The 9,779-nt window shown below is 40.7% G+C and overlaps 1 protein-coding gene across 2 annotated transcripts in view; it reads right to left on the bottom strand.

Annotated features, from left to right (window-relative positions):
- Positions 1 to 9,159, bottom strand: part of LOC135197972 (actin-binding protein WASF2-like) — a 39,745-nt gene extending 30,586 nt beyond the window's left edge. For both annotated transcript variants that reach the window (XM_064225285.1, XM_064225284.1), the window contains exons 1-3: positions 9,001 to 9,159; positions 8,287 to 8,479; positions 1,018 to 1,165 (exon numbers count right to left, since the gene is read on the bottom strand). In XM_064225285.1, coding sequence (XP_064081355.1) covers positions 1,018 to 1,165; positions 8,287 to 8,460 — 322 coding nt within the window. In that variant the 5' untranslated portion in view covers positions 8,461 to 8,479; positions 9,001 to 9,159. The remainder of the gene's footprint in view (positions 1 to 1,017; positions 1,166 to 8,286; positions 8,480 to 9,000) is intronic.
- Positions 9,160 to 9,779: the final 620 nt, after the last annotated feature.

The following is a 9,779-nucleotide window of genomic DNA, read 5'->3' on the forward strand; positions in this document are numbered from 1 at the left end:
TTCACCCACCACCTGAGACCAAGGAAATATTCTATAATTTCCTGAAATACTTCATTTTATAAAAAAACATCATGAAGGTCCTATAACTATGTTTCGAAGGCTATCCAGAGAACATCTGAAGCAACAAGTGTCAAAATTGACTATTCATAGATTTAACAAGGAAGCAAGAGAGACGGGAAATATAGTGGAATCTCCAGTGTTTCAAAAAAGAAAAGAGAAAGTGAGTCCTGTTACTGACTTGGATGATTTTGATAAAAATGTTATGCAAAGAAGGAATGAGTGGTTGTCTTTTCTAAGGGCATAATAGATCTATTGACTTGTGAAATTATGTCTCAAGTCCAAATACCGGAGCCAACAGGCCATTCAGTGCATCTATAATTATAGAAAGAGAAAAAAGGAATAGTTAAATAGAATCGGGAATGAAAATAAAATTTTAAAAAAAGTTAACAGGGAAGAAGCAAACCCTTTTCCTTGACTCCCAAGGTCTAAAGCGAATCCTTTTAAGAAGGATTATATCTGCGGGAAGCATTTAATGGGACTGACATACCCGTAGATATGACAACTCTGCCTTTTCTACCTGGCCCCACCAGAGCGTTCTTAGAAAAGTAATGCACTATAGTATGTATAATAATTTCAAAACCAAAAGTCACTAACGTGATACATATGATGCACGAAGGGCGAACTCTTGCTCTATCACAGAGACCAAAGATAAGGTAAAATACATTCTTTTATTAAAAAACTTTTGTGGTTTACTTTGATTTACATTTAGTAATAGTGTTCATGGAGGTTATTTTTAATATTTCCTCAAAATAATTCAATAAAATAATACTACTGTAATTATAATGTAAAATCCCAGAACCAAATATTAGTTCTACATGGAAAACACTATTAATAACCAGATTAAGCAGTCAGTATTTTATGAAATCTACGTAACCTCCTAACCACTTACACGGTATAAATGACTATACAGTAATGTAAATTTAAAACCTTAGATTTATTGAAAAACTGTCAGCTCACCTTCCTCTACATTGCTGTCTAAGTTCTTGACCTTAACTGACAGCTTATCTACCCTGCCTTGTAATGATACTGTTCTGTTTAGTATTGAAGTCGATTCCGCGATCATTTCACCAAACAAGTCTTCGGCATATCGAGAGAGTGAAGAAAGCTGTAAACAAAATTGAATCAACAGTGCAAAGGTGATAGAAAACCTCCAAATACTTCCAATTATTATTATTCCAGAAGTTATATATTATCTTTGGTAAAATATATAAATCTTTCACATTCTCTTTCTCCACAAAGGACATTGGTCACATATATAATATACATAAATATGGAAAACTTAAACTACTACAACTTCTACCAATACTTAATTCAATCAAATACGTTCAATTACAATTAACAAGATAATTTCCTTGTAATGTATTTAGTAAAAGAAACAATTTTCAATCAACTATAAATGCAAATCAATATCACACTCTTCAGACACAACAATCTGGTAAGAATCACTCCTTAATAAATTAGCAAAAATGACAAATTTTTAATCAATTTGTATTTTTCATAACTAGCAAACCTAAGGTCTTAACATTAGCATAATATTAGCGCCAAGCTGGAAATCGGTAGAATTAATAAAAAACTTGTGATCCAGAGTCTATTGGCATTTGTACCAGGTCACAAGGTATTGTAGTTCCCAGAATGCCCCTGGCGTCCTGTGACCTATCAGTTACTCTTCTAACCCAGTTTAGACAGTTAGAGGGGTTGTTCGAGGTGGGCCTTAGACATTAAGACCTCAGGTTTGCTAGTTATGAAAAATATAAATTGCTTAAAAATTTGACATTTTTTCATATACGAAACAAACCTTCGGTCTTAACAGTAGGATACACTTAGTTATTGGTGGGAGGTAAGCCTCTATAACTGACTGGGAGTTTGCCACCTTCATCCATTTCCGAAGAAATGTATTCTAAGACAATGGACTATAACCTTTGAACCAAAGATATAAGAGAATCTATTAGTTTCCCTCTCTGGGTATTTCATACAATGCCGTAGCTTATTGCATTACGGAAGGTGGAGAGCTATCCATTCTCATAAGCAACTCCAGCCCCTTTACATGGATCTACTATCACCCCACTCTCTTCCTATTACTGAGAGGAGTGTGTTGCTACTGAAAAGTATTCTATGCTCTAAATTACCTTTACAGTATGACTGTCTCCCTCGCTTGTATCTAGTCCATTCCAGCTCATGATGGTTCTCTCCCTCTTACTGCCCGTAGTTAAAGGAGTAGCTAGAAAATGTAGTAAAGAAGGACAACCAGTCATCTCATTCATTCTACTTTCATACCTTCATCTTCGACTAGACACTAACTGACCCGCCAGGGGTACTGGATGAGCTATACCACTTGTTGGGCAGCCACCACTGGACCCAAGGAAAAAGTGTCCAAGGATCTATGGGCAACATCTTTTAAATGAAAGGAAGTGAAAGTTGTTTGGCGTTGCCAAATACCAGCTTGCAAAATCCTCTCCACATACATATTTTTCTTGAATGCCAAAGAAGTGCTCAAGCCCCTGATGTCATGAGCTCTAGCTCTCTTCAGACTATTTGACCCTCTGTCTCCTGTCATGTTCGCATTCCTAATCGTTTCTCTCAACCAAAACGATATTGTATTCCTGGACACTTCCTTCTTGTTCCATCCTGTACTCACAAAAAGCCTTCGGGATCCCAGCCTGAGATGCCGCGTTCTTCTTAAGTACACGAACACTTGTAGTACTCTGACAGGGCATAGCAGCATTTCTTCAGGATCATTATCCACAAATTCTCCCAGATAAGGTATAAAAAAAGGAGTCAAATCTGCCATCCACTACTGATGGGTTTTGAGTTTTGGCTACAAAATCTGGGATAAATTCGAAGACCATAGACTTCCAACCTCTCGAATGCTTCACCACATGTGACAGACCATGCAGCTCCCCCACCCTTTTGGTTGAGGCTAGAGCCAATAGGAAAACTGGCTTCAGGGTCAAGCTTCTATCTGTGGACTCTCGCAATGGCTCGTATGGGGGTTTTGTAAGAATGCTCAGTACCGTGATTAAATCCCAATCTGGGGCTTTTAGTTCCTTCGGGGAACAGGACTCCTCAAAACTCTTCATTAACATAGCCATTTCCCATGAAGAGTTAATGTCCACACCTTCCATCCACAGAACCGAAGCTAGAGCAGCCCGGTATCCCTTTACAGTAGATAGACATATGTCTTTCTGTTCCGAGATATATCAGAAAGTCCACTAACTGTTGAATAGTGGTTCTGAGTGGAGAGAAGTTCCCTCTACGACACCAATCACAGTACATGAACCATTTTCCTTGGTACACAGCTGCCGAAGACCTGATATTTCCTGCCATCTGTGTTGCTGCTTTCTGAGAAAAGATGTGCATGGAGGTAACTCTCAGCACATCTATTAGAAGTTCCAACAGGTCCAGAAACCATTCTGCCTTCGGCCACAATGGGGATACCAGAGCCATCTTGAGGTTCTGAGACCGCATCACTAGTTCAGAACCTGACGGATTAGGCAAAAGGGAGGGAATGTGTAAATGTCCAGATTATCCCATGGGTGTTGTAGTGCATCTTCTGCTACTGCCTCTGTGTCTGGGACTACTGAACAATACACTTCCAACTTTTTGTTGTACCTGGTTGAGAATAGGTCTATGATTGGCCTTTCCCACAAGATGAACATTATGTGGACTACTTCCTGATACAAGGACACACACTGTTCCAAGAATCTGGTCCCTGTGGCTCAATTTGTCGGCAACTATGTTTCTTTTTCCTGGAATATATCTGGCCCTGAAGTCTACGAGTTCTCTACAGCCCACTGATGAAGTTGAACTGTCATCAGGTGTAACTGCTGCGATACTAAGCCTCCTTGCTTGTTTACGTAGGCTACTACTGTGGTGTTGTCCGACATCAATACCACTGACTGCCCCTTCACCCTCTCCCGGAATTCCTGTAGTGCCAGAAAGGCTGCTTTTTAACTCCAGCATGTTTATATGGAGTTCTCTGTCCTTGCGATTCCACTTCCCTGAAATCATCAGCTCCTCCATGTGTGCCCCCCAACCTTCGAGTGATGCATCTGAGAACAGCAGGAGATCCAGAGGGCTGCTGAAGGGGAACCTCCCACTGTCAGATTGTTGTCCTGCATCCACCACAGTAGGTCTTTCCTCACCTCTGTCAACAAGGGAATTTGCTCATATGGGCAATCTACAGTTGGTGACCAAAACTCCTTCATCCTCCATTGCAATGATCGAAGGTGTAGTCTCCCGTGCAGCACCAGCTTCTTCAAGGAACTTAGAATTCCCATGACTACTTGCCACTGTTTTGCTGTGTTTTTCCAAAAAGGCATTCACTACTTGTTTGCAGTTCTCTACCCTCTGGTCTGCTGGGAACACTTTGGCTTTTACTGTGTCTATAATCATACTCAAGATACACCAGCCTCTGATTGGGATCCAACTTTGACTTCTCCTGATTTATCACAATACCTAGGCTGTGACAAAACTGCAGAAGGGTCTCCCTGTCCAGAAGTAATTTTTCTCTGGACTTTGCTATCACCAGACAGTCGTCTAGGTATCTTATTAGCCTGAGCATGCACCCATGTCGACACGAGAGTGAATTCCCTTGTAAAAACTTGGGGAGACGTTGTCAATCTGAAGCACAGGACTCTTGAATTGGAAAACTTTCTCTGCAAGACTGAAGCTGAGAAATTTCCTGGAAGAGTGATGGATTGGGATGTGAAAGTATGTGTCCATCAAGTCTATTGTCAGCATAAAATCCTTGTCCCAGACTGCTGCTAAAACTGTCTTTGGGGTCTCCATTTTGAATCTGGTTTTCCTTATAAACAGATTCAATGTTGACAGATCTGTAACTATCCTTCAATCTCCATTGGCTTTGGGGACAAGGAAAACATGGCTGTAAAACCCCCTTGATGGAAGTGATACTTGTTCTACAGCTCCCTTCTCCATTATCTTCTTCACTTCCCCTTGCAGAATAAGAGATTTCCGAGATTTCTGAGCGTAGGAGGTGGTGTGGTAATGGTTGTTCTGTCAGGGGTGGGGTCACGTTGAATGGAATCAGATATCCGACCCTGAGAACATCCACCACCCACTGCTCCACTCCAAATTCCTGCAACACCCTCCAATAATATTTGCCAGGCATCCCCCCCCCCCCCCCCCCCCCCACCCCCCCCCCCCCCCCCTGGTGTGACTGAGTGGTGAGAGGTGCTCAACCTAATGTCTTGAACCTCTCCCCCTGCCCCTAATACCCCTTCCACTGTTGGGTCTATTGAGAAAGGGCTGATGAGCTAACTTCTTTGGGGAAGAGGGTCTTGTTGATCTATTAGAGGTATTATGTCTCACTGCTCTCTTGAGGTAATTGTTGATGTTGCCTTACCTCATTAGAATTAGCCTGGCTTCCAGATGCTTTCTTAACTGCCTGCTGGACTAATCTGTCATTAGTATCTATTCTTCTTCTATCTATAGCAGCTTCTAATATACCCTTTGGCAACAGCAATCGCAACTTAAGGATATCCCCATTCTGCATTGTTAATAGGGAATCCAAATCAATAGTGCCACTTAATCTAGCCAATACTGCATCTCTCCTCATCAACAGGATACTAGCCCATACATTGGCACTCAAATTTGTCAAGTACGCAATTGCTTTCAAACCAGATTGGAGCAATCTGAAAAACAGTCTCATCCACTAATTTCATTGTTGATTCTGAGGATGCAATTTTTGCTACTGCTATTGATCAAAGGTTTAACCAAGAAGCAGTCTGAAAGATAGAAGTAGTCTTTGCTTTCCATGTAGCAGCCTCCTGATAAGTCATCGACGGGCATTCCATCTTAACTTGATCTTATAGAATTATCCCTTCCACCAATCCGTGCATTGACATACTGTAAAACCGACTCCGTATGACTTGAGCAAGGTAATTCATACATCTTCGTATACTTTTTCAGTCCTAATAGCGCGTTCATTTCCGGAGGAAGTATACTGGCATGTGTCTCCGGCCTCCTTGAAAGATTATTGAATTGGCGAACCAAGTCAACCACTTCCGCATACGAAGCCAGAAACTCCTGGTTTTCCCCTTCCTCCAATTCCAACGTATTCTGTTCGGCCGCAGGAGAAGTTAGTCCACTCCTATCATCTGACAAATGTCCGACCCTACAACCGCGGCATCTTTGATCTCTGACAGCCGATGTTGGCTCGATCTTGAATAGCCACTAGGAGAACATGACTGCCTAACTGCTTCTATGCTTGCGGATCTAGAGCGAGAACTCCGTCTATTCCTCCAAGATGACGGTTCTCGCGAAACCGAACTAAATCTCTCTCTATCTCCATTAATATTATCCAAGGCCATTGGGCTATCATCTCTGATGGCTGTTGGGGAAGTTGACCTTGATCTCCTATCGTCGAGGCAAACAACGCCTTCCATCGGTTTATCAGGAGAGGTTACCAACTCTTTATTATTTGACCTTTTAATGGGAGCTTTTTCATCTTCCTTCTTATTTTAAAAGGTCTTACAGGAGAAACTGGTATACATTCTCCATTCTTTGTTGAATGATTTCCCCAACAGCAGTGGAGTCTCTACTAACCACTTTGTCCTCACCGTTGGCATCTCCGCTGTGGCCGCCATTCCAGTGGCCATCAACGCTTTTGTCTGTTCGGACGCATGTAAATAACGTTAACTTAACTAACCACTGCCTTCATCACTTTGTTGCTGACATGGATGTGACAGTGCTGGCTTGAAGATGAAGAAGAATTTAATCTTCTCCTCTTGGCACGAGGATCAGTCACAAAGTCCCTTATCCTCCAACGCTTGACTGGTACATGCAGTGACGTCATCAAGTTTTGCAATGCCGTCGAACTAGAGGAAGAAGACGAAGAAGAAGACGATTCACGTCTTTTCTTTTTGTCTTTCTTATCTATTTTGTCCTCTAAAGCTTGTAATTTCTTCAGGACTGTACCAATGAGTCTGAAAGCATATTCATCTCCAGAGGCAATGAGGTGAGAGAAGCCGTAGGCCGTGTGTGACGTCATCACACTTTTAGGGAGACTGAGCGGCTACCGGCGGTATCCCTGTGTGTGCTGCAAAACTGCTTCCAAAGTTCTGCATCACTGGAAACATCAATGTTGTTGTCGCTGCCATAGCATTCGCGCCCATAAATAGCAGGCCAGGGGGATGCGGAACATTCATAGTTGGCGTAGGTTTAATGCGGACCACATTCCTTCTATCCTCTGCGCATCGGGGGCTGAAATCTGGGACAAACATGGCGATGCTCCCCTCTCCCTGCCGGAAATGACTGAGTGTAACTATGCATAAAATTACCCCAATAATGAATCGTTAGAAGAAACCGAAGGGGTATGGGAAACGTCAAAGTCAGGTGACGAAACATATGGAGCAGTCTGATGTATCACCAATACATAAGAAGCTGAAGACGCTTGGTCATCCTAGGATGGCAGCGTCTCCTTTCTTTTGTACTGGCCTTTCCCATAAAACTTCATCCATTGTTCCACCGACCAACCACAACAAACTGAACAAGGATTATTAATAGTACATTCAATTTCTCTACACCTACTACACGTTGGATGAGGATCCGTAGACGCCGATGTTAAAAATCTTGAACAAGGAAATCCACTCACTCCAGGCCATTTCCTTTGTCCCTTGCAAGATCCTGAAGAAAGTTCCCTTGGTGAAGCAAAATTCTCCACATCTCACAACATACACACACCTAGCAGATCACACCCACACTGAGATTACCCAAAGAAAGAAAAACAGAAAATATTAATTAAATAGGCAAACTAAACAGGCTTTATACAGATAGAAAGTAATCACATCCTATCTTAAAGGCGTTAGGAAAGTAACTGATAGGTCACGGGACGCCAGGGGCATTCTGGGAACTACAATACCCTGTGACCTGGTACAGATGCCAGTAGTCCCTGGATCACACAAGTTTTTTTATTAATTCTACCGGTTTCCAGCTTGACGCTAGTATTATCCTAATGTTAAGACTAAAGGTTTGTTTCGTATATGAACAAAAATTCTTTCATCATTGGGTTCACACAAATACAATTCCTAGGTATGAAGGGTTACAATATTGCAAAAGTCATTTCTTTGAGTCCACAAAGATTTTGTACACCATGTAACTAATGAGAACCGGAGGTCACTTCTATTTTATGTAAATGAATACAAAACTGAACATACATTAGGAGAACGGAAAAAAAAAAAAAAAAAACATCCATTACACAATTCTTACTTGAGTAATCAAATTTGCAAGTGTTAAATTGGTGAATGATTCCAAGTCTTGTGGTTGATTAGTGGCAGGGAACAATGCTGGGTACACCTTCCCATGTTCATCGGTCACCAACTCTTCCACTAAAGGCACCCGTGACACATGCACGGGTGACACCACACGTTTTAGAAGTGGCATCTTGAGCTACGTTCTAACTCTGAAAGACAATAGGAGTTGTGGATGACAATAATATGATATAGTGCAATCATTTTTCATGTGGGAAAAAAAAAAAAAAACTTTACTCCCCAGAATTCCATTACTTTGAAGTACATAATTTCTCTTGACATATCATAACAAAAACTGTTATGTTGTACAAAAGCAGTTAAACAAAACAGAATAAATTTTAAAGTAACTTGGTCCACTGGGTGTGGCAGTGTCTTTACTACATGACAGTTATGGATGACTTTCATGTTGATGACTATGCTATAAACACATTTATAAGATTGTGAGGCAGAGGCTTATAAAAAATTTTCCCCACAGTTCAACAGAATACTCAAGATGGTAGAAATGAAAATCCCCACAGACAACATGAAATTCAACAAACTTTGTACACTAAAATTCACAGAAAAATCAAAACCAAAAACTATGGACAGTATCACTTTCCTAGAAACTCATTATCACACAATGAAAACTTTCAACATTTATGAGAAATGTAAACAAAATATTTACAAACCTTACCTATAATTATGTCGGAAGTGTGTGTGGCCAAACTCCTTGTGTTTGGCCGCCACTCTGAATGGTGGCATATGCCTCATTTACAGCAGTCCTGTCCCACAAAATCTCAGTCACCTAATGAAAACATTTTTCCTGGAGAGAGAGGAGGAAAAAAAAAAAAAAAAAAAAAAAAAAAAAAAAAAAAAAAAAAAGGTAAAAAATAATAACATAAAGGTTCAGGAAAAAACAATTCATAAGCCATTATAAATGATAAATACAAAGTATTTTGGAGTTTGGATAATTCCTATAGCCAGTATAACTTCCTCCCCACACCAGGATACTTCCTCCTTTAGGGACAGGATGCAGAGGAATGTTGGAGCTGCCTACCCTCCACATAAGCCACTGGTTAAGACAACCTGGCAACCCCTCACTATGAATCTATCTGGGTATGACAACTACTGTACCAAACTACTGAACTTTGCTGGAACAAAAATCTACCATATCTAACAAGAAAAGTCAACAAAACAACATTAAACAAAAATCCCCTTTAAAACATTACCACCATATATCTGAAGTCAAGTCCATCATGATTTAAAAGGCAACTTGCCCTATGGACAATATGGTAATAAGGATGTACAGCACTAAGGCTGACTCACTCACCCACATGAGCTTGACTTTTCTTCCTAATAGAACTGCATTCTTGTAACAGTTGAGCAAAACAAAACAAAAAATATTCCTTTAAATCACATATTAACTTCATGATAGGATACCTTTTATACAACTCGAGAGTATAGAAACAGATG

This window comes from Macrobrachium nipponense, chromosome 21, assembly GCF_015104395.2.
Source record: "Macrobrachium nipponense isolate FS-2020 chromosome 21, ASM1510439v2, whole genome shotgun sequence".
NCBI lineage: Eukaryota > Metazoa > Arthropoda > Malacostraca > Decapoda > Palaemonidae > Macrobrachium > Macrobrachium nipponense.